Below are 26,587 nucleotides of genomic sequence, written 5' to 3' on the forward strand. Positions count from 1 at the left end.
GTGTCACATGATCCTTCAGAAATAATTCTAATATGCTGATTTTCTGCTCAATAAACAATATTATCAAAATAATGACGAAATGATGAAAACCCTTGTGTTGCTTAATGATAAAAAAAAAATCTGAATTCTTTGATGAATGGAAAGTTAAGAACAGCATTTATTTGCAATCGATTTTGTAACAAATTTTGTCACTTCTGGTCAATTGAATGTGTCTTTTCTAAATAAAAGTATTCATTTATTTTAAAAACCTTGTGTATATATACAACAAGTAAGATACTGAGTTTGTCCATATGATATGCAACATAGATGTTGCCCATTATGACTCATCAGACAAGCAAAAATCGTAAAGGACAGGGAAAATAAAATAAAAATAATTCACACAGTGCACATCCGGCTTTAATTAAAACACAGGCCCCTGGTTTCACAGACAAGGCTTAAGACTAGTCCCAGACTAAAATGCATGTTTGAGCTGTTTTAACTTAAAAGAAATTTGCACTGACATATTGTTTTGTCTCAAGATTCACACCAGTAATGTTTTTTTTCTAAGACACGTCTATAAAAGCTACTAAAATGTCCTATTTTAACTAAGGTCTAATCATGGCTTAATCTAAGTAATCCCTGTATGTGAAACCAGGCCTAAAACTTGGATTTCTAAGCTTCCAGGACTGCTTACCGCTACACCAGTGCCACATAATTCCCAGAATAACACAGCAGAAAGAACAAAAGGGAAGACGGTAATCTGAAGTGACATATCCCGCCTCCATTCGGGAGAAATTGGGTGACTTGATCAAGGATCTCATATCGAAAGCAGTGATAAACTCGTTAAATGTTAACGATTTAGGGACGAGCGCCGCTGAACCTCCCTATCAATATTTTATCGGCCTGCCTTGCAGAATCAAGCTCTTTAATCACAAAGCGGAGGTGGGGTTCTTTCTTGCCAAAAGCGCATTCACAAATTTGCAGTCCGCAGCAAGACTCCAGCACACACAATCACTCGGCTTGAGCTCCAACTACCATCAGTTTCGAGAACCCCTGGTTTTGCAGCGATTAAATTCCAGACTTGATTTTACAGTGACCTCAACATCTATTTTTCACTGTACAAAGTTATTTTTCCCCTTTATGTCCAGTGTATATTTACTTCATTGCCTTCTGCCTTTCAGTTGGCCTCACTTAATCACATTTTGTGAAGCAGTGCTACTCCAATAAACAACCTTTTAGACAGGCTGTTACTCTACCAGCCCACGAAATCACAGCGCTTCTGACAGGAGGCCTGAAATGCTTCAAATAATTGAGTCGCCACAGTGACTGAACAGGCGGATATAGAGAAATGTAACTGCAAATGAGATAACAAAGCAAAAACCCGATGGTCAGTAAGGATGCCGTCATGTATGACTGTCTGTGCGAGTGGTGTCCGTGCATACATACAAATAGGCCAACTCGTGAAATATGTACGATTTAGCAAAAATCATCCAAAATTGTATGGGTAGGTCATATAAATTTGTACAAAATAGCCACCTCATAAAATACGTATGAATTGTCGTGAGATCGGGTAGGATATTATTCAACTAGACGGAAAAAAATGTAGGGTGGAGATTAATTTTATCTAAGGATGCATGATCATGATTTTTCATGGCCGATTCCGTTTGTCCATTTTTTACAAGCTAATGGGCCGATTCCGATACCAGTTGGCGATTTTTTTTTCTTTAAGCAAATTTATTTGTTGTTTATTTGCCCTATTGGTACAATATTTGCTCTGCAGGCACGTCTGTGCTCTGCTCTTCTCTTTATGTTAAGAGTAACTGGACTGTGTTAACGTCTTGTTTACAGACTTCATGATATTTAAGTGGTGGTCCAGTAGGATGTAAGTCAATGTATAAATATAGTAAACATACAAAATATTTAAAAAACGCAAAGTAATAAATAAAGTCTCAAGTTTATAGCCAAACACAGAAAATCTTCATGAATTTAGGCAATAGTCCTGTTGGTTCTAACAATGTTTAAAAAAAAAAATCATTTTACTTCTTCATACTTTTATAATAGAAAGGATGCATTAAAGTAACAGTACATACAATGTTACAAAATATTTCTATTTTAAATAAATGCTGAACTGTCTATTCATCAAAGATTGTTTCTTGAGCAGCAAATCAGCATATTAGAATGATTTCTGAAGGACCATGTGTGACTGAAGCCTGGAGTTATGATGCTTTGATAAATTTTAATTAAATACAAAATGGTTATTGTAATAATATTTCACACTATTACTGTTTTTACTGTATTTTTGATCAAATAAGAGATGTCTTTCAAACATAAAAAAAAGAAAAAAAAAAAGAAACTCACTGACCTAAAACTTTTGAACTAATGTAATTTCTTAATTTAAAAATAAAAGGCATGCTCAAAACAATAAAAAAATTAAGTGCCTAAAAGAAAGTGGAGAACGAAAATGGTTCCAATTTTAGATAAAAATCCAGTGTGTAATGGCCTGACAGTTTTGTTGACTCATCTGCTGTTGGAAGCTCTGGCAAAAAGTTAAACACAAGGCAAACACACACACACACACACACACCACCAGCCGGCCATGAGAAGCACTGAAAGAGCAGCCACACAGGTGCGGGGCCAGTGCCGAAACATCATCTCGACCCGCTCTGCCAAGAGTTGTTACCAATTCAATCAACATGTCAACAAACAAGTAGCCTCCCAGAAAGAGAATGACAGAGAGAGAGAGACAGACACTGGGGCAGAAGGATATAGTCTCTACAAGTAGGAAGAGTGCAGCACACAAAATGGAAAATGGAAAAACATTTTGACAGAGAAGGCGAAGAGAATCTGTAGGTTAATCAGCTGAAATAATCACAAGATGCCAAAAAGTCAAAAAGTATGCAAATGCCACTTTTTTTGTATTATTTTCCAGCTATTCTGAAACCTCAACACACAATCAACCCAATTTTATTGTAAGGCTTCCATGGCTTCCGCTCACACCTCGTTCTCATTATGCAATCGCCCACCTGTCAGATGCAACATCTTGTTAGTGTCAATGAAAATTCTGATTACTCAGTATGGGTTTAAGCATTTCCATGTTTTGGCCTTTAACAGTCATCTGTTTATTATTTTGATTAATACATCTAATCCGTTGCACTTATTTAACAGATTTGCTCACTATTAGAACATATGCCTGTATAAATGTTGATTATGATTACATTTAATTAAACTTAGCAAATGGTTCAATGTCAAATCCAACAGCCACACTTGACATATTAATCATAGATTGGGTAACACTTCATAACTCTTATATATTATATAATGCTTAACTGACCAGCAGTTCTTGTGAAATCGTGACTTTTAGTTATCTCTGCATAGGGACAGGAAAAATTTGAATGTTGAAAATAATTACACACATCACCTAACTAATATAATGTGACAATTATATTGCTTGCAAGGTAGAAAAATAATAGTTTTAAATGTTGATGTAAAATGATAGTTAGAAAATGTATAAATGGAGAGGAAAAATGGATAGAAAGTGATAGAGAGGTCCAGATAATCTGCAGACTTTCTTTGAATTTTCTGCACTTTTCTTTTGAGTAAGCTTGGCTGAGAGTACTACAGTATATTCATCATAGTCTGGCTGAAATAATATGAAACTAGCCAAAATATTTAAAAAGTGCTCCAATTCTGAGGAAATCTGCCCAGCTTTCTGATGAGTTCTGCAGAAAAAGGGATACAAAAGATCATCAATCATAATTAAATATGCAAATATATGCAAAAAAAAAAGGACCAATTGTACATATTGTTAGCTTTGACCATCAAGCATTCTAACCATGTAAGTCAAAGGAAGATTTCTAAGTCTACGCTTATAAAGGCAAAAACCTGGAAACGAGTTAGCATTTTAGCACTTCTGGTTCCATCGTCTCGAAGTCAATGGTTTTTTTTAAAGGGGTTTTTGGTTAAATGCCTGAAATAAAGTCTGTGGTGAACACAAGCTCAAGATATTTTCACATTTTATTCTACAATATAAAATACATCAGTAATGTGATGTTATTAAAGCTTTTACTTGTCTTGAAAAAGGCAGTCGCTAACAATTGGCTAAATGGGACTACAGAGGTTGTCAGGGACATAAACCTCATCAGCCGAACGGGGGAAACTCATCAGAATCATGAACTTTTGTTGGTCACAGAGCTTATTTTCTGCAATAATCCGAAGCCAATGGAAAAATCCTATTGGGTTTTTGTTGAGGGAACCAGGGTGTTGCGAACTTGCATGTTGGTTGGCCTACAAAAATACATCATCACTGCAGCGCTCATATGGTTGCGTAAGAAAACAGAGAAATTCACTGCAGAAAATTCTGAAGAAGAAAAATAAAATGAATTTAATTCAATTCCTGAATTTATGCTGCCTTCCAACCACTGTTGTTTAATCATAAAACTTATTATAAAGTGCTCCTACTGACAAAAATAAATAGAACGCAGGAAGTTATCAAGCTGCCATCCAGTCAACAAGCCAAATCAATGTGAGCAGTGACACTACAAATCACCATTCTATTGTGTTGTACTCAGCTAATCCTATTGGATCCCCTGAGGTCACTTATCAAGTTTTCAGGCCCAGAGGGCAGATCCAATCACGCTGCATGCTTTCATCCTTTTGCTTACAAAAGGGAATCAGAAAACGGACACAAATCTCTCCGGCTACAAACAGGTGTGTATAAATATGTGCAGGTCTGTGAGTATATTTGTATTATGTATTACGTATGTCTGGTGTTGCACCCTGTGATATTTTGCCTGGCTTACGCTCCCACAGGAGCCATCTGGTCCGAGTTGGCTCTCCTGCAATGCAACAACTGATCCGTGCCAAATGAGAGCGTCATGGCTTGTAAGGATGCCATAGACCAGTATGGCACAGTATGCTGAAACATACACATACTACATGCATGCATTGTCCCAGAGTCTGCTATCATGCCAAAGGACAGCTTTGAGGGACCAAAGGCAACAAATTAGAAGCTACAAACTGTCATGAAGCTAAAGGCTATCATGCTTACATCATGCTAAAACACCACTTGTACAACCTTTGCTCAAACTACACAGCAATATTTTCATGACACTATGAAAGTGATGCTGATGTTTGCACATGGCTTTATTAATGCATGTTTGTATGCTTGAATCTATGACCGGAAGAGAACAGAAACAAGCCAATGCGCACACACAAAACTCTCCCTAATTTTCCATATAGATGTTAACACAGGCCCAACCCTGCAGGGTAAATGAAGAAAACATTTTTTGAAAACTGGTTAAGGGGCAGAAATGACGTAAAGAGGCCTGTATATGTAAAACAGCGAGGGTGAGAGAGACTTCATCTCTACACCTCTCTACATGCATGCTGAGTGGTAGATTTGGCCTCCGGTGTTGCAGCAGACTCATGTTTGTTCACAAAGAGCCTTATAATATTGCAGCAATTAACTTAAAGGGCCAACCTTAGACAACATGTTAGTCAAAGCTTTTTGCACCAAAGTGGTTAAAATGGAGTTTTTCATGATTATTTTCCAAAGATGTCATTTACATAAAAAATTATTTAAGGTAAAGCAACAAAAAGAGCCTGTTTAATAAGGGTGAGAGAGTGGAAAAAATAATAATGTAAAACAAAATTACAATTGTAATGAGAAAAGAGCCAGTGAAAAGAGCTAGGGAATTCCATTAAATGGCACTTTTAAAGCACAAAAGAGTTTCCCTCAGACATCTAGAAAACATTTTATTTTTAAGCAAATGATCCAGTTCAAGTGTATTTTGCTGACTTGAGCACTTAAAAACACTGGTTTTGTTATCACCAGCTGTTAGATACCATTCATCTTTATATACACTGGAGCAGTGGCGTAACGAGCCAACACCGGGCCCTTATGCAGGATTATCAAGGCGGGCCCCCTACTACAACACGTGATGACGCAATGTCCACGAGTAGGCTTTTGCATGGAATACGCAAGGAACTGTTTACACCTGGCCACTTCATGCTTTTTCTGTGATCGTATAGCTATCCGATCGTGAAAAGACCAGGTGTAAATTCCCTTCGAAACGCATTCGAGACGGATTTGAATCTGGTCGCTCAAACCACTTCAGGAGGACGTCTGGGCCGCATTCCAGACGAAACTGGAAAAGTGTTTATACATCTGGTTGTTGAAACCACATATGTCAATTTTACTCCTCTAAAAATGCTAAAAATATGATATGACGATGCTTCTGCAACAACACGCATCACCGCAGATGAGCATCTATTCATCAAGCCAACGCACAAACTATCGCAAATCAAAGTGAAAGTAAGTCGCAGACGCTCGCTTAACACACAATCATCTTCATTAAAAGTAAAGAAACGAAATGATCTTACCAGTACTGTTGCCGCTCTCTCTAATTGCGGTCTTCGTTTTAGAAATTTTAGCTGATGATCAATAAAATGCAGCTTATCTGTTGCTTTCGGTGACGTGAACTCTATTAAATCTGCATATAGCGCGGAAATTGAAGATCGGATTTATATCTGTTTTGCAAAAACACATATGTGACCAGCTGTAAATGGAATCGTTTTGATAAATCAGTATCCGATCTGAGAAAACGCATGAAGTGGCGCGCGCGTGTAACGTTAAACAGCCGACCCGGGGATTCCCCAGTCCCAGCTCAAAACAAATTACACCAAAATCCATGATTGTTCGTTTCACACATGTATTTAATGATCTGTAAAATATGTTGTTGTCATTATTTATTTAAAACAAAATCGTGATAAAGTAAAATGCGATCAAACTAAAAGTAGTAATATGCGATAGGGGGCCCCGGCTGTCAATCAATATCTTCCAGTCAAGCGGGCCCCTGATTGGTCCGGGCCCGTAAGCAACCGCGTACCCTGCTTACCGATAGTTACGCCACTGCACTGGAGTGAACAGAATCATTTTAGATTAAAAGACCTGCCATTTTGTGTGCTTAGCTACGATACTGCGAAACGAGAGAAGCACAGCAACCAGGCGTCCTCCGTCTTGAGAATGTTACGCTCAAAATATCCGGGGCGTCATGAGAGTCACGATCCCCTGAGGGAGTCGACTCCATGAGGTGCAAATTGGTTTGAAATCTCCGGCGGTTATCATACGAGAGATTATGACTGCACATCTCATGATGTCACAGCATCGCGGGGTTTAAATGATGGGGATTCCGCCACTCAAGTACAACAAGTCCAGTTGTTTTGGATTAGGATTAACAGTCAACCAGACTCATTAATATGCGCTGCACATGACGAGCCGTCTGTCAGAGTTTCACACACCAGCTAAGCTCTTCTGAGGGAGATTTACTGCGGAAACACAGCAGATGAGAGGAGAGGAAGGTGTTTGGGGATATTTTATTGATCTACACTTTATTTAAAGGTCAAGCATGTCACTTTTTGATGTTAAAATACTTTCTCAGTCTGTTCAGCCACGTTTATTGTACTTACTAGCAGTCCGACATGTCAAATTCTGGCTAAACCAATGGGGGCCAGGACTGCTGTTGCAGCTGTTCTGTGAATAATGGAAGACAGAAGGTTCACATCTTTAACTTAATGGTAAAAATTTGGGCTGGTGATCAAAAGGTTGCTGCAGGTTTGAACCCACAAATGTTGATCCATACGCTATCGGGCGTATATGCACTCGAGCAACTAAACCAGGGGATTGTCAACTTAATAAGCTAACGTAAGAAGCTTTAAATGATTTAAATGCATCTGCTAAATTACTACTTAAACTATTATAATATCTGAAATCTATCTTTCTGACTGTTTCAACCTATGAATTTTGCTCTGAACATATCATATTTTTCTGGTGCAATTCTTAGTTGGTTTGTTCAATGTCGGACGAAGTCTACACTGTATCTGTAAAACACTCTCAGCTCATATTTGCACACTGACATCTCACTTAAAGCCACTGGGAAAACAAATAAATCTATTTTGCTGAATGGCTTCTTGATCTGGATTTTTTAAATATATGTTATTTGTTTTCTAAACAGCAGCCATTATTTTCTGCAAACAATGTCACATTGATTCTTACTGGGCCATATATCATATACATTCCACTAATGGGACATGCTTAAAAAAAGAAACACATCTAATCTGATGACACTGGCCATGTGTTTTAAATGAAAATCCCTGACATGGGTGAAACATCATATCCCCTTGATGCAAGCACACACACACACACACACATACACACACACACACACACACACACACACACACACACACACACACACACACACACACTGACTCTCTCACAGACCTTGTTTGACACATGGATTCAAACTTTCTCTCTGCCTCTCATATCATGCACTATTTATAATGTGCTCTCCCTTTCTGAATTATTGATAGGCCATACCTTTTCTCTTTTTTTTTACTCAGTAGTTCACTCACAATTTGACATACACACACACATACATATAGAGGATGAAGGTCTTTAGGATGGTGTAATCAGATATATGAGTATACACAGTCATACAATGCAACAGCTCAATGTTTTCTTACACATTTTTTTTTATAAAAGCATGCCTGGACCATATTTCTCTGCATGTCAAAGAAAAATATAGAAATAATATTTTGCATAAGAAAAAACAAAATCTATTTTTGGTGCATTAAGAATTTTTGCAATTGCGTGTCATTATTTACATAACTATTAAACATTTCGCACCTACATTTTCATGATATATATATATATATATAGTTTATACACACACATGTATATATATATATAATGTTAATTGTCATTATGCATTTATTTCATTTAGAAATAAATTGCTAAATACGATTTCTTCATTTTGTCTTCAGATTTGGAAGATGAAATTAGACTCAGATATGTTTATTAATATGAAACACTTCTGAATGACAACTCTCTCAATAAAGGCTTCAAACAAAACCTGTTTAATATACACAGCATGTACAAGTCCAGCCACTCAATGTAATACAAAGATCTCAATCCAAACCTTTCATAACCTTCTTGAAGATTTACTAAGAGAAAGAGCTTTAACTTTGTGTGGATAAAGATCACATTCCTTTTGGTATTCATATGAGCATGAGGATATGCAGAAAGCTAATGCTGAACTATAGGTCTATAGAAATGAAAATACAGATAGTCACAAATGTTATTCATCTTAAATTTGATGTGCTATGATTTCAATTTTAATGTATATAACCAAAACAGTTTTTATGCCAATATATATATATATATATATATATATATATATATTATAGTGTACATCATATATGCAAACACAATAAGTTCAGACACCATTTTTCCCCGACTTCAAACACTGAGCCAGGGGCGTAGAATTTAGTAGGGACGCTAGGGACGTGTCCCTACCAATATCCAGTGACACTGATATATCCCTAGCAATAATTTCGATCAAAACTTAAAATATATTTATATATTGGTGTCCCCGTCCCCACCAATTTCAAAATCAAACCTACGCCACAGCACTGAGCCCAGTGTTAAATAATTGATAACATCCTCCCAAAAAGACATAAGCTTCACTTTCCTCCCTCCTTCATCATGAGTAAGAACTCAAGCTCACAGCAAGCTGATGAATCACAACATAGCCATGATGCGAGATGCCTGGATTCATTTTTATCACTACTACTACTACAACACCCACCAGCACATCTTATTTAAACTGGAAGTAGACACAATCCTTCACTGCATTGTCTTTGAGAGCTACTATAACCATCATTGTTGCAGTGCAGCATCGGGAGCGCTTATATGCAGCTGTTTAGATCAGTGTCGTATGAATTTATGAGCAGCTAAAAGCTCAGACTGACTCATGGTTTCTCAGAATAATCGAGTGATCTCATACTGCCGGCACAGACGGTATCCGCAGAGTACATTGAAAAGCCACTTGATGTTTCGGACCACAAAATTCCTGAAGTAAAGCACTACAGGCTGGAATTGGTAATAATGGAGAGATGTTAGCGTCATGTTTGAAGGAAAGGTCTGGAATGAGAATTTCAGAACACAAGTGAAGTGAAGCGAAACATGGCTATCACAATCAAACACTGATGAGAAACGATCTCTCTCTCTCACACACACACACACACACACACACACACATTCAGCTCTAGAAGAAATAAAGGACACTGACAACAGGCTATCAAATCAATAAGAGACAGGCTAAGGGTACCAGTCTTATTCTATGATATACAGAGAGGGGAAAATATGAAAATTGAGCTTTTGGGTCACAAAAACATGTCACATTTCACTTCAAAATAAAGAGGAAAATAAATAATATTTTGCATAAAATAAGCTTCATTCTCTACATGGAGGTCATGACTTTTACAAAAGAAAATGCTCCAAACAAACATACAATCCTCCGACGCGATACCGGACGCCATTAAAATAAACCATCCACTTGTTTCTGACAGTCCCTCACTCTTCCATTTGTCCTGTTGTCGGCAGACTCAAGTGTGTGGAGTACGTCAGAAACCGAACACACATCTGTACACTGTATCCAGTGTAGACAGCGTCACTGATTATAATGGGTTCTGTTTGCTTTTGATGCAACGCTACGCTTACATCCAGTGCAGCAAATGTCAGCCGTTAAACGACTGAATGCCAGTGGGCGGGGCCTATGGTGTGATGATGTAAAACTATTCGTCGATGTCTTGCTCTGGAGGCAGTCATATGCAAATATATTTGCCAGTGTGACGTCACATACTCCACAATATCAAAACTAGCCGTTTTTAGAGCTTGTTTAAATAAATGCATTGTTTGTAATGAGAACATTTTGGCTATGAAAATTTGCAGGATGTTTTAATTGTACAAAGACCTCTTATATGTCAAGACAAATTAGATTTCTTCATGCCATGATCCATTTAAAGATTTTTTTTGCAATGTGAAATATTAATGAACATCTTTCAAAAAAATACTCTAATACAATTATTTGTATATCTAATATTGTTTATCATATGTTTATCATATATTTACATATATTAATCATATATTTTCCACATTACAATAATTGCAATTGGGGGAATAATATACTTAATTGTCATGAAAATAATGGTTCAGGAAAAAAAAGGCTTACAGTATTACATTTCTAAAGTATTACATTTTATTTCTGTCCTTTTGGTATTTTTGGTAAATCACCTTTTGGAAGTGAAATATGACATGTTCTTGGAAGGCTTTGTAACATTGATTCAACCTTTTATTTCTGACATAATACAGAATGCCGTCCAAACTGCAGTGGAATTTCACGATTCATGGAACAAGTATGTCTGCTTTCTTTCTCTTGTCTTCACAGGATAGCACATCCAAACAAACACGCATACGTGCACAGTCACACATCTTAAAACGGCATCTCAACCAAATGAATATATGAAGCAGGGTCTACGTGCTAGTGAGGATAAATTATGCATTATGAATATCTAGGTCTGTGATTTAAAAATACACACCCCCTTTTCCCCATGCAGTTGTTTTGCTCTGAAGATGCCTGCGAAACTGCAAACTCAATCCACCAAAAAAAAAAAAAAAAAATCTGCCAATTGCCACTTATGGATAAAAGAGGATCATAATATTTATCTGGCATGGAGAGCCCATAATAGTAATTTTACCAAATACTGTAAATTCGTTCAAATTTCAAAAGATGATTCAATGACTCATTTGAGTAATCATTGCCGTGTTCCATGTTCTTACTTCATACTGCAAAGTTTACACTGCATGCAATTGTTTTTTTAAGTATGTGAAAGTATGCAACACAGAACAATAAATCTTTTAAACAGTAGCCGGCTACAATGTTGCCACATGAGCTCATCATTCATGTTTAATTCAGCGAGGTGACATCATCTCAGATATAAAAATGTATTTTTGGCAGTACTACAAAAATCTGAATCATGACAAAGATAATAAAAGTGTAGCAGATTTTATGTCAGTTTATTACGCTTTAAAATAAATTATATGCCAATTATGGTGTTTTATTTAGGGTATATTTGTTGTGTTGCAGTTGCAGTAAGTGTCTGTCACCCTAATTGTGTTTCTGCCATGTAGGCCACATGCTGTTCCTATATTATTCAGACCTAGTTTTCGCTGGCTGATATAAATAAATATGTGGCAAATATGACGAGGGTTTTGCGAGGGGCCTCTAGAGGCTTCATCACACGCATTTGAAGAGATATTTCAAAAATCGCTGTTTATTTGTTACTCTCAGTACAACAATATCCAGCAGAAAAAGGTTGTATTATAAACAAATGTATGCAGTCTTACTCAGCAACATTTTTAGCTCATTAACTAAAATACTTAAAATGGACTGTTTCACCTAATATTTGTGTATTCTAACTTAAAATTAGCTTTTTATCTACATCTGCCATCCAAGATTTAAATGCCTTAGATTTCAGTATTTTTGTCCCTTTTCCAAGTACTAAACAAGTCTTATCTAATGCAGTTTTGTTTCTCAAGTCAATTGATCTTGTTTTAGGGATGTTTAGATGTTTTTGCTAAAGAAGTAGACGGAAATATTGATTTAAACAATGATTTATTCTGTGTGCCAACTATTTGGCACAGCCTTCACATCAGAATAGATCTATGCCTTAAAATGTTGTCTGTGTAGGCAGCTCACTATGTTTCAGACTAGAGGTATTCAAGTGCACTTTATAAATGTTAGAGCATCAGTCTAGATTCCATGTGTGTGTGTGTGTGTGTGTGTGTGGGGGGGGGGGGGGGGGGGGGGGGGTATTCAAGATAAACTTGAATAAAATTACAAAGATGAAGTCTTGTTTTCTGAAAAATGCTTCAAACAAGAAAAAAACAGTGGTGGTGTAAGAAAAATTTAGATTCGAAGAAAAAAGATGATTATTTTTCTTACCCATTGGCAGATATTTTTTCTTGTTAATTTAATTTAAATACTTTTTATTTTCCTGGTTGAAGGTTCATATTCCTTTAATTAAATGCATTTTGATTGAGAAAAAAAAAGAAGATATTTGTAATGTTAAACAAGACAAACACTTATTTTTATTTTTTTGCTGTCTGTTTTGATGGGTTTTGAGAAGTTTAAGGCATGTTTAAGCTGGAAAATAAGTTGGTTGACCAACTAGACCAAATACAAGCTTGGCCAGGCTAAGAGACCTGGAAAAAGCTGGTTTAAGCAGTGTTTTTCAGCATGGCAGGAATATGTACAAAGATATAGCTCCACGATCCATGAATACAAGAACGTAGAACATAAAAGGACAGAGTAACATCAGGTACACCTCTAATATTAGCCTTAACATGAGCATCAATGCCACAAGGGGTCAAACTAGTAAGCAGAAAAGGTCAGATGAGACACAAACTAAGACAAACAACAAGAAACGTCTCTGGTTACTTACGTAACCTATGTTCTCTGAATAGGGAACGAGACGCTGCGGAAAGCGCAGTGGGATATCCTCTGGATGTGCCGATTGTCTGAAGCCCTATAGAATCACGCCAATCCATTGGCTGATGGCGCTCGCGCAAAGCTGGCTCCGCCCCGACGCTCTTACGTCGTAGCATGATGTACGCGCGCGCGCCATCTTCTCCTCAGATTTCTCTGCCGAAAAGAAAAACTGTCGGCAGCGCGAGGAGCTTGGCAGCGAACGCAGCGTCTCGTTCCCTATTCAGAGAACATAGGTTACGTAAGTAACCAGAGACGTTCTCTTTCATAGGTTCACTCAACGCTGCGGAAAGCGCAGTGGGAACGAAATACCAAACTCGCCAAGCTAAGCGCTGCCATAACCGGTACCAGACCAAATAAGAACAACCATGATAGGTTCAAGCAGATAGAACCTGGGAACCTGGAGTCATGTCAAGATCCAAATTATAGAACCTCACAAAGGTGTGCGGAGAGGACCAACCTGCCGCCACACAAATGTCTTCCAAGAGGGCCCCTCTAAAGAGAGCTTGAGAGGAAGCCACACTTCTGGTGGAATGCGCTCTGATGCTAAGAGGTGAAGGCAAACCACGCACCTCATAAGCCAGCGAAATAGCGTCCGTTACCCAGTGGGAAATCCTCTGCTTTGATGCTGCAAGCCCGCGGCGGCCAGCACCAAAACATACCAAGAGCTGGTTTGATTTCCTCCAACCGCTTGAGCGATCTACATACAACTTCAAAGAACGGACCGGGCAGAGCAAGTTAAGTTTCCTTTCTTCCTCAGAGGCAAAAGGAGGAGGGTGGAAAGCATTAAGGTTAACAACCTGAGAGCGGAACGCCGTGGAAAGAACCTTGGGTACATACCCCGACCTCGGCCTCAAGGTAACCCTAACCAGGCCAGGAGCGAAGTCCAAGCATGACTCACTAATAGAGAGAGCCTGCAAATCCCCTATCCGCTTCAGTGAAGATAAAGCTAACAAAAGAGCAACCTTAAGAGTCAGAATCCGCTCAGGAGCTGACTCCAAGGGCTCGAAGGGAGCCTCTGTCAAACCCTCCAGGACGACTGACAGGTCCCACGAGGGAACACTAGGGGGGCGAGCCGGTTTCAGGCGCCTAACCCCACGCATGAAGGCCGAAACTAACCTCAGTTTCCCCAAGGGAATCTCATCCGATTCTCTATGAGCAGCAATAGCTGCGACATACACTCTGAGAGTGGTAGCGGCCGCTCCGGAAGCAAACTTTTCCTGCAGGAATTCCAGCACTGAGCCTACTGGGCAGCTAACTGGGTTCCTATCATGTGCTAAGCACCACGCCTCGAACACCCTCCACTTGGAGGAATATAGCCTCCTCGTCGAAGGGGCTCTAGCATTCGCAATAGTCTCCTGAACGTCGGTTGGGAGATCAAAGCTTAAAGCTAACGGCCTCTGATAGGCCAAACGTACAGCTTCCAAATGTCGGGGCGAGGATGCCATATCCTGCCCTGAAGCTGGGAAAGCAGGTCCTCCCTGACCGGTATCTCCCAGGGGGAGGATTCCAACAGAGGGATCAGCTCCGAAAACCATGGCTGGGACGGCCAGAATGGGGCTACCAGAAGGAGGCGGACTCCGCTCTCCCTCACTCTGGACAGAACCGCCTGGATCAGCTTGATGGGCGGGAAGGCATAGAGTTTCTGCATCGGCCAAGGGTGGGCGAACGCATCTATCCCCAATGGAGCTGGAGGGCTCAGAGAGAACCAAAGCGGGCATTGGGACGACTCCTGAGATGCAAAGAGGTCCACTTCCGCTTTTCCGAACACCTCCCAGATCAGGGCCACCGACTGGCGGTTCAACATCCATTCCCCAGACCTGAGCTTCTGCCTCGACAGAAAATCTGCTGCGAGGTTCAGAATCCCTGGGACATGAACTGCTCTCAGAGAGAGGAACTTGTCCTGGGACCACAGGAGAAGGTGACGCGCATGCCTGTCTAGGGTACGCGATCGTGAACCCCCCTGTCTGTTTACATGGGACACTACTGCCATATTGTCCGTTCTGACAATGACATGGTGTCCTTCGAGGAAAGGGAGAAAGTGGCAAAGAGCCAGGAAGACAGCCCTCAGCTCCAAGCTGTTTATGTGCCACGAGAGGGTCTCGCCAGTCCAAACCCCACACGCTGGCCTGCCCTCGAAAACCGCTCCCCAGCCGGTCAGAGAGGCATCCGTCGTAACCATCTGGCGACGGAATACCGCACCCATACCGACTCCTTTCTGAAGGAAGAGGGGGTCCCGCCAGATTGACAGGGCGCGAAAGCAACTGCGCGACACCTTCAATAGGCGAAAGGCTGGCCCCGTGGGCCGAGCCCCTGAGAGCTTCATCCACCACAGAAAAGGTCTCATGTGGAGCAGCCCCAGAGGTAGCACAGGGGAGGCCGCGGCCATAAGGCCCAGAAGTCTGCGGCAGGTGCTCACGGAAACATGCTGGCCTAGTGCGAAACGGGACAGACATGTCACCAGACTGGAAATCCGTGCAGGAGCCAAACGGGCCTGCATAAGAACGGAGTCCATGCATACCCCCAACAAAACCGTGTTCTGAGCTGGAGTAAGAACGCTCTTCTCCGTATTCAGCCTCAAACCGAGAGACTGAATATGACGGAGGACAATGTCCCTGTGGTGAGTCACCAACTCTCTGGAGTGGGCTAAAAGGAGCCAATCGTCCAGGTAGTTGAGTATATGGATGCCCTGGAGCCGCAGCGGGGCCAGAGCAGCATCCATACACTTTGTGAACGTCCTTGGCGCTAGAGCGAGGCCAAAGGGGAGGACCCTGTACTGGTACGCTTTCCCTCCAAAGGCGAACCTGAGGAACTTCCTGTGTCGCCGTACGACCTGGATGTGGAAATAAGCATCCTTGAGGTCTACCGTCACGAACCAGTCCCCCCGCCGGATATGAGATATGATGGCCTTCAGCGTCAACATTTTGAATTTTCCTTTGTAAAGAGAGAAATTCAACCGGCGAAGATCTAGTATCGGCCGCAGGCCGCCCCCCTTCTTCGGGACCAGGAAGTAACGGCTGTAGAAGCCCTGTTCGACTTCCCCCGAAGGAATCTCTTCTATCGCCCCCTTCAGCAGAAGGGATGAAATCTCCTGCTGTAGTACAGAAGCCTGAGCGGCGCTGTCGACTACAGTAGGAAAGACCCCGTTGAAGCAGGGGGGGTTGCGACAAAACTGAAGCGTGTAGCCGAGCCGAACTGTGCGAAGGATCCAAGGCGATACCCCTGGTAAACGCTCCCATTCTTGAACGAAATGTGATAGAGGCAGAGGAGTGTTGCAGTGCAAGGGACATACCTGAGGTAGGGTGTCGCGCTGGTTTCCATGGGGAGGCGCGGTTGACCGTGGAGGAGAGCGCTTGGCGTCCTGACACGTATTGGGGGGTACCACCACCTGGATAGAAGTAACTGGGTCCGCCTGCTCCAGAGGAAAAAGAACTGTGCCTCTGAGGAAGCGATTGGCGGGTGTAACGTGCACCGGGAGCGAGGGGAGAAAGCAAGATGCGTCTCCTTCCTCCTGCGCCGGACTGGGTGAAGAGAGTGAAACAGGACCTGCACTTCGAAACACGCTGGGTGGCGAAGGTGACAGGGTTGGATGAGGAGAGCCGGCTGGAGGAGGGCAGAAACGCTTGCGCGGTCTGTCCCAACCTCGTAGATCTGATGAGGCTCTCCTCTTCCTGCCCTGCGGGTCAGGAACGGCTCGAGGAGGCTGGAGCGGCCGATTTGTTGGACCGCTTCAGCTGAAGGCGCTTGTGAGGGCGCTGGCGAGGAAATGGACGACCTCGGGCTCCCCAGACAGTAGTTGGTGGGTGGCGAGCCGGGTCACTCCTGCTAGTAGGGAACTCAGCCCTATGAGCAGAGCGTTCTCGGGTTTGAGAAGGGGGAGGGTTGGAGTCACTGGGCCCTCTGACCCTCCTGGGCATAAACTGCCTGAACGCGGCCGACTGAGACTTAGCGGCGCGGAACTTGTCAACCACCGTGTTGACCGCCTCCCCGAAAAGACCTGAGTGGGAGATAGGGGCATCCAGGAGGAAACTCTTATCCTTGTCTCGGATCTCCGTGAGATTCAACCAGAGGTGGCGCTCTGCAGCAACCGAGCCCGCCATAGAGCGACCTACAGCCCGAGCAGTGTGCTTGGTGGCTCTTAGGGCCAGATCTGTGGCTTTGCGAAGCTCTTTGACAGCTTCGGGCGTCAGTCCCTCTCCTTCATCCATGTCCTTCAAGACGTCCGCTTGGTAGGCTTGAAGGATGGCCATGGTATGCAGGGCCATGCCTGCCTGACCAGCCGCCATGTAAGACTTCCCAATAAGGGAGGAAGTAGTCCTACAAGCCTTGGAAGGAAGAAGGGGACGCGCCTTCCAAGACGGTGCAGACGACGGGGCGAGGTGGTTAGCCAGCGTGTCCTCGACCGCTGGAATAGCGGAATAACCCTGCTCCACAAAACCAACAAGGTTGGTGAAGTCAGCGGCTGCCGCATTAGTTAGGCGTGCGGAGAATGGCTGCTTCCAGGATCTGGAGATCTCGTGATGCAGATCGCTGAAAAAGGGCAGCTTTCTTCGTTCTGGCCTAGAATTAGGGCCACGTAGGAACCTCTCGTCGAGTTTGGACGATTGAGACTCGCGGGGCTCATCAGGCCAGTCAATAGAGAGCTTCTCTGTAGCGCGCGACAGCACCTCAATAAGCTCAGTGTAGGCCGGAGTAGGCCGCGCGTCCTGGCCGCTAGGCGGGATAACGTCATCAGCCAGAGCAGGCCCGAAATCCTCGGAGTCGGAGGCTGCAGTGTAAATAACGTCATCCAGACCGAAAGAAACCGATTCGCGGGCTCCCGGGCTGGGACATAAATAATCATGCGCGAATTCAACCGCGCCGCGTGCGTGCTCGGGAGAGGGAGGGAGAGAAAGGGCGAGGCCCGTCTGCTCATACTCAATATCCTCGAGCTCAACATCCGAACCCCAGGCCGCGGATCCACGAGAGGCCTCAGCAGTCTCGGGAGCGCGACGGGGGGAAACGAATGTCTCCTTCTCAAAAACCGCGAGTCTAGAGCGGAGGGTTTTGAGAAGGAGATTGTCACAAAATTTACATTTCGACAATCCTAATACAGCCTCACGCGCATGCGAAAAACCCATACATTTAACACACTTACTGTGAGGGTCGTCGTTCGAGATGAAACGAACGCATGGCGGAGAGCAGCGTCGATAATCCATGACACTTCACTGTAAGGAGAACAGAGTTCCACTTATACCAGTCGCTGAAGTGTCGAGACGAAAGCTGAAGTTGAATTGAAGAATTCGGGCTCAGAAAAACCGCACGAAGGGCGAGATGTGACCGCTTCGTGAAGGCAGAGAAATCTGAGGAGAAGATGGCGCGCGCGCGTACATCATGCTACGACGTAAGAGCGTCGGGGCGGAGCCAGCTTTGCGCGAGCGCCATCAGCCAATGGATTGGCGTGATTCTATAGGGCTTCAGACAATCGGCACATCCAGAGGATATCCCACTGCGCTTTCCGCAGCGTTGAGTGAACCTATGAAAGAGAACTGCTGCCAACATCCTTTAAAGTCAACAGTAAATCCAAACTGTAAAGTAAAATAGGTTGCACATGCCCTTTCAGTTTCATGTTAAATGTAACCATTTATTTCCTCTTAAAATCATGAGAAAGACAACCGATGGTATTCTCTTAAGATTATCCAGCATTAATGACTTCACAGCTGTGTGTAAAGACTGAGTGAGCTCATAAAACAATGCAACACTTCCCTGAAAGCTTATTACTGCCATCATTCAATCAGGCAGGCCTGATTTGCATATTTATCCTTATGCTGTCTAGGTGAAAAACTCTCCCAGCTTTTCTTTCTGTCATGACAGAACTTTCCAGCACAGCTAACAGGGCAGGGTCAACTTAGCTGGCCTCTGAATTAAGTAGCCTAAAAGCGATCAATGAGAACAATTTGCATGAGGATCGTTACTTTATTGGAAGGAAATGAAACCGTCTGTGCGCTCACGGTCTGTTGACCTGAGGGGCAGTGAGCCATTTGATGGCTTTTAGCTCGACAGTAATGCACGACTTCAAAGATATCAGGACAGGTGATACAAATGTGAAAGAGTTTTCAGAAATACTCTGACTAAGCCCGCTCCTCACAGACTGAAAGAGAAAAGAAAACAGATGAAGGTCTGGAAAGACTCTCTCAATATGATGTATCTCATCATACAGATATCAATAATGTATTGAAAAATATCTGCCTTCAATTTTCAAAGCTGCATCGCCGTTGTTGCGAACAACCTTTGCAGCAATCAGCATCTGACTGAGGAAATTATATCAGTAAACCTCAGTGGAGGTACAGCTCAAAAAATATAAACTTATAATTTCATTATTTAATTAAAAAATACATTGCATATATCTGAAATCCTTCAAATGTGAATACATCATATACTCTGACCAGAATCTCTGCATTCAAATGCAAAATGCCATTTGTGATAATCTATTGATTCCCATTCAATCAAGAAGGCTTGCATAAAAAAGAAAACGTTTTTGTCTATCGACTCACTTCAACAGTTCTTTGGTAGCTTAAAGGTCAAGAAATGTTTCTAAATCTGGCTACTTTTCAAATATATTTTGAAACTGCCACTAAGGCTCATTTTCCTAAGAACAGATTACTGCTCTGAATTGACCTCAAGTGAAAATGTCAAAGTGTCTGAGATGTTCTCATTAATACGGCAGTGCCATATTAGCCATAAAATATAGCAGTGCCATAATAGCAACATTTTGGTATACACTGTTGAGAATATAAGTTTGAATGTAATGTCTTTATTAAGAAATAGTTCTTAAAGTAACGTATCTGAAAACTATATATAAAATATAGACCTTTTTTTGTAAAATCAATATGCAACGTTACAGATAAACGCTACCACTTTAAATAACATATTACCATATTAATATGATACAACCGGTATGTACAATATCATATTATGCAATGAATGATCTTTGAAATCTGAAAACCGTATCATAATACGCCTCCATGTCATTTTCTAAACTAACCCTTGGCCACACAATATCTGTAAATCGAGTAGTCTCAAAAAAGAAAAACCTATTACAGCAGCATGAACTAAAGACTAGTCTGACCAAGATAAAACTATGTGATGAAATTTAGCCTAAGGCAAATACTTATCTTGGTTATTCATTGTGGACTTAAATAATACTATAACCGGTCAGACAAAAATCTGCCAAAGAACAACTCTGGCCACCTGTCAAACAACAATTATTGAGAAAACAAATTAAACTGAGCTGATGCAACAATGTCATCAAATACTTGGATGATGCAAGTTAATACCAAGGACCTACAATTTAAAACCTTACAAAAGTACACAATCGCCCAGATAAAAAAAAAATAAAGCTCATCTTACCTCAGTCAGGTGAGGCGTGGGGTTGAAGCCGCACATGTTGCAGACTTGGGTGTGGCACTGGGTGCAGAGGTTGTAGTTCGGGGTCTTGGCTGGATCTCCCATGTTTAGTTCAGTCTTACACAGTGGACAGGACACTTTGGGCTTTGGAGAAACTTCCTGCCGTGATGGAACTGGCTGGGCTGCAGGTTTAATACCTGCTGCAGGCCCAGGCCCAGGCCCGGGGGATCCCGGCTGCTTCTGCGGGGGCTTGGGGGAGGAAGGTTGTTGGGCTGGCGGTGTGGTTTGCACCGGATCCACTGATATCAAACTACTGGCCTGGTTCAAAAGCGAAGCGCCGAAACCGAAGAGTTTCCCGAAGGGCTGTTCTGGTGGAGGAGGTTGGCGGGATGGGGAACTTCCGGCGCTGCGAGTCTGGTCCTGTCGTGGGCCCTGAGGCTGGAATCCGGGGCCTGACCGGGACAGGTCAGGCTGGGATGGGGCTTTGGCCATGCCTGGTAGAGGAACAGCGCCAGGAGCAGGAGGTTTGCTTTGAGGGGCAGCTTGAGGAAAGGTAAACTTTTTAGCTTCTGGGGGAGGCTGGGACTGAGGGTGGGACTGAGGGTGGGACTGAGGCTGGGACTGAGGCTGGGACTGAGGTTGAGGATGAGGATGAGGTTGAGGTTGATGTAGAGGCTGGGATTGAGGTTGAGGTTGGTGTTGGGGTTGAGGTTGAGGTTGGGGCTGAGGCTGGGTCTGTGGGGGTGCCGTGGGCTGGGATACAGGCTGGGGTAGAGGTTTGCTGGGCTGGGACGGTGAGTGGATCTGCTGCTGGCTTTTCGACCGTGGCGTCTCCATATCCATCCCCAACGCCCTCTGCATTTGACAGTTCAGACACAACCACTCTTGCACCTGGGAAAGACAATGAACCAATTACTGACTATGTCATTATATCAGAAGATTTGGACATTAATTTACATAATGAAGAATGTCAAGGTGAAAAGATGAAGAAAAGAAAGTGAACTAGAAGACAAGACATAGCAGCAGGTTGCTTGCAATACTGAGAAGGATGTGAACAAATGACTAATCCCAAGTATTTCACTTTTGTACATACATGTAACTTGTGTTACTGCTTATAAGTGAGGTGTGGTGTGCTATTACTTTTCAAAGTGATCACACATACGATTTCACCTTGTGTCCAATAAAATAGAGGGGGGGAATCCCATAGACTTACTTTGAAGGAGTAAGATCTGGGGTGCCCAATCTTGCTCCCAGAGATCCACCTTACAGAGTCTATCTACAGTACAACCTTCTCCTATAAACCTACCTGGAAGTTTCAAGTAACCCTGAAGACCTTAATTAGCTTGTTTAGCCTTCTGGAGAGCCACGTTTCATAGTCTAAATCCAAAGTTCTCCAATAAACCTTACTGGATGTTTTGAGTAACCCTAAAGATATTGTCTAGCTGGTTCAGGCATGTTTAATGAGAGTTGGAGTTAAAATCTCCAGGAAGGTGGACCTCCAAGGGCAGGATTTGACACTCTTGGACAAGATCTGTATCTAGGGACCAGAATATCATAGATACTGTGATCCAAACAGCACAAGGCATGGGCACTGGAAAGGGAAAATAATAATGATAGACAATGCCTTTCAACCCTCAGGAACTCAGTAAAGTCTTTGAAAGAAATAGTGCACAGAGATGACCACTACAGAATCCAGGACCTTGGGGTGTGCTAATTTGAGTTAGCAACCACCTTCCAACACCACAGTAACCACATAGAAACATGCTACAAAACACTCAGAACAAGAAGTTTAGCAAAAAATCCCCAAAATCGGCTTGTAATACTTAGGGTGTACTCACACTAGGCACGGTTGCCATGAACCGGGCCCGAGTACGATTGTCCCCCCTCCCCACTCCCCCTCTGGCCTGCACTCACATAGGGTTTTCAGCATTCGTGCCGGAGCACGCTTACGTCATTATGGTGCGTGCGACGGTTTCGGGATAAACAAGAAGAGCGGCGCTCTCTGAACACAATGGAGTCCATCGCTCTGTTTTCTTTGTGGATAATTTTGTGTCGTTTGGTCCACGGTGGTCCACAGCCCTCTCACAGCCTGTTGTTAAACAGATGCGTCGCCTTAGTGGCGCGAAAATTTTCACGTAATCGTGCTGCTCGTATGAGGAGGTTTGCAAGGTACCAGCTGAAGTGCAGCAAGGACTTTGCAGCTTTGATTACGGACTGTGTTGGTTTTGGAGCGTCGCAAAACCATGACATCACTCGTCCTGTTCCGTGCTCCAGCACGGTTAGCGCTCACACTGCATGCGAACCGCGCCCGAGTCCAACTGAACCGTGCTCTGGCCCACCTCTTCCAAGCGGGCCAGGGCCGGCTAATCGAGCCGCGCCCGGGCACGGTTCGGAGCACTCACACTAGTCAAACGAACCGCGCTTTGGTGGTCAAACGCACTCGGGCACGGTTCAAACTGGCTAGTGTGAGTACACCCTTAATAGGTACTTATAAAGCTAATACTGCAATTAGAAATAGTAGCAGATTTTATAATACCATCAGCTCATTTGACCAGTGTAACAGGAAATGAGACAGCATCAGCAGCACTAACTACCTAACTGACACAGCTAGCACAATTGCTTCATAATCTACGACAGATGACATGCTGCCACAGATAAATAGGATTCAGTAATAGGATCAAAAGGCGCAACTGATGTCCGGTTAGGACATTTGACTTCATGAATGGATTATAACCATATGAGGGTTTGATGTTGAGTATATTAGCCTGTCTAGTGTCCGTCCGCTGATGCGTTATTTGGAACTGACATGTTGAGACACGACATGCCGGATTTAATATAACTGTCCGACAAATCATATCAAACAAAACTGTAACATCTGACAGCTCGACTGACACGATATGACACTGGTTACTCTGTGGGAGTTTCTGTTTAGAGCTGGTGGAGGAAACGGACAAGTGTGTGCTAAACTGCCTTCTACTGAAGATTAGAGGCCAATGATTGTGATTGCTGCAGATAGAAGCGTATCATATTTATGCAAAATTGTGCCACAGGTGGAGTCAAGTAATAAACAAAAGGGCAATAAAAATTCATCCCTTGAGGATGTTGACACCTTAAGCTGAAAGAAAGAAATTTGTTTAAGAACAAGTTTAGCATGATTTCTGTGCAATGACATTTAGACATTTGTTAGCATGACAAATCACCTACGGGGTAGGTGATTTGTTCAGATACATTTCTGTTATGCTGGTTGAAAGTCTCTTCACATCCTAAAAGCAATCACTAAGTGGCTAAGTGTTAAGTGGTCTAAATGTATTTATATTTATATATCTTGTCTGTGGAATGCCAAAGAGCATAAAATGTTTGTCCAATCATTGTATTTGGTCTGAATGCAATGATACAATGTCCTACCTGCCTGACAGCGTATGCACTTTCATATCTCCACGCACCTGCACACATCACACATCGCAGACATCACACGTTATCAGCACGTTTCATGCTATGAGTCAGACAGATGTCAGTCACCGAGCACCGCAACTTTTACAGTTCCTCCTGAACCAAAACAATGAGTTTACACCATAACTACGGTAATCTGGAAGAGACGAAAACCTGTGACATACTTTTTTTGCATTTCAATTGCAACACTATCAACGCAGAAATGAATCTTCAGCAGTCAGGTGGGACAGATCAGTGCTCTTTAAGTTGTTTATGTTCATTATTATATTAATGTTATGAGCTTTGAGAGGTGAGGTAGTCATGACGCTTTTGTTTGCTCCCTGCTGTATGCGTTCATGTGTTTTAAAGGAGGCGTGGCTTTGTAGACGCTCTGAAAGGTGGGTGGGATCTTATGCTTTCAAAGCTAACTTGCTATTGTTAGCCTTTCTGAAAATGACCTACCCTACCTTTAAGGGTCCAACATTGTCTAGTTCTATATTTTATGTTTAGTAAAGGTTATGTTGAACGTGACTTTGGATGAATGAGGGTGGTGATAACCAGCACGATGCCACAAAATAGAGATGACATAATTGACATAATTTGCACAGAAAAAAATAATACTGTGCGTATAAAGATCTTCTATCGATTGTTGCCAAACCATGAAACCCCTATAGTTAGGACTCATTGTAAAACAAATTTTCTGAAATTCTAAATTTATTTTGTATCTCTCTTTCTCTGGATTGTAAAAAAAAAAAACATCCCTCTCTGGTCAAGGTGAATGTGTGTGACAGACACACCTCTCTCAGGTTAAGATGAGATAGCGGTCACATTGGCTCAGGTGTGATAACTGATGCCTATCAATATCACATCAGTGCTTATGTAACATCTTCTGACATCATGACAGTGTGTGTCTCATTATTGACTACTCACACCAGGCGAACATCCGTCATCTACAGTTCATCCCCACGGGAAAAACAGCCATGTGCAAACAAGTACTGAAATATTTCAGACATTGTACCATGTACAGTAAACACTAATGCTATACCAATATACACAATTGTTTGAAAGGTTGTGGTCAGTAAGTTTTAAGACGCATAGACTCTATCAAAATAGCTCAAGTGATACTAAAGACATTTATAATAAATGCTGTTCTTTTGAACTTTGTACTTTTCAAAAAATCCTGTTACCACAAAAATATGAAGCAGCACAACTGTTTTCAACATTGATAATAATAAGAAATGTTTCTTGAGCAGCAAATCAGCTAGAATGATTTCTGAAGGATCATGTGACACTGAAAACTAGAGGAATGATGCTGAAAATTCAGCTTTATATCAATATAATGATGTAATGATTTAAACATTAATGTTAGCTCTTAATGTTGGCAACAGCACATCTATATTTTGGACATATCTAGATCAGGAAATAAATCCAATTGGTCAGCCATTAAAAACTGAACCTGTAAGATCATTTATCTTCCTACAAGAACACATATGCACAAACGGTTTTCAATTGAAATCATCACAGTACTTTTCATTTTTTTCAGCATAAATCCATTTAACAAAACTAATAACAACTACTGAAATATAAAGACTTAATGACTGTTCCAGAAATTACGTTTGTGAGTAAATGTTCTCGCTTGCATGAGCTTCTGGGTTATGAAGAAAGATAATGAGCAGATTTCTAATAGCCAGACCTGTCACAGGCAATCATTATTCTTACAATTATTAACTGCAAACATTCTAGAGGGATTGAACTCCAACACAGTCATTCATAACCTTTAATTTAATCGTGGTAAATATTTAAAAAGGCCTGAAAAATAATCTGTGACCTTTTGATGCCTGGCTCATCAATTTGTGAATTTAACCAGCTGTTTGGGTATGGGGTGATTCTGTGCTGAGATTTTGTAGTGTAAATGTACTTTATTTAGTCAGCAAGGGTTTGTTTGATGGTCATCAGGTCAAACTTAGAGCCTGTGTGTGTTAGTTGGTGATAATGTCTCTAGAAATGTTTGTCAATCATATTGAAGGACAGTAGTCAAGAGTCCAATTTGAGTGGCAGAGACAGAGCAGACCAGACCGTGTGTGTGTGTGTGTGTGTGTGTGTGTGTGTGTGTGTGTGTGTGATGTCTGCACTTGTCACTCAAACACACAGCAGATAAACCCTCTATACCCATTGGGCGATGGGTAATTACAGAAAGACAACAGGATTGGGTCACCAGTGCCAATCTACGCTGATATTTTCTCTCTTATTCTAACTGTCATTTCCCACTTTCTTATGCTGTCTTGCTATAATATATCTATAGTATATCTATATAATCATCATCTTTGTCTCTGTGTCCTTGGTTGTTGAATTCTGTCATTATTTACTCACCCTCATGTCATTCCGAATCTGTTTGCTGTTATTTT

General features: G+C 42.0%; 1 protein-coding gene across 2 annotated transcripts in view; it reads right to left on the minus strand.

The window, feature by feature from the left end:
* bsnb (bassoon (presynaptic cytomatrix protein) b) overlaps window positions 1-26,587 on the minus strand; it is a 95,078-nt gene that overhangs the window by 39,973 nt on the left and 28,518 nt on the right. For both annotated transcript variants that reach the window (XM_056272487.1, XM_056272486.1), the window contains exons 3-4: window positions 21,368-21,644; window positions 20,757-21,331 (exon numbers count right to left, since the gene is read on the minus strand). In XM_056272487.1, coding sequence (XP_056128462.1) covers window positions 20,757-21,331; window positions 21,368-21,644 — 852 coding nt within the window. The remainder of the gene's footprint in view (window positions 1-20,756; window positions 21,332-21,367; window positions 21,645-26,587) is intronic.

The sequence above is a fragment of the Rhinichthys klamathensis genome, unplaced genomic scaffold (genome assembly GCF_029890125.1).
Source record: "Rhinichthys klamathensis goyatoka isolate OS25496 unplaced genomic scaffold, OSU_Roscu_1.1 h1tg000339l_1, whole genome shotgun sequence".
NCBI classification, from domain to species: domain Eukaryota; kingdom Metazoa; phylum Chordata; class Actinopteri; order Cypriniformes; family Leuciscidae; genus Rhinichthys; species Rhinichthys klamathensis.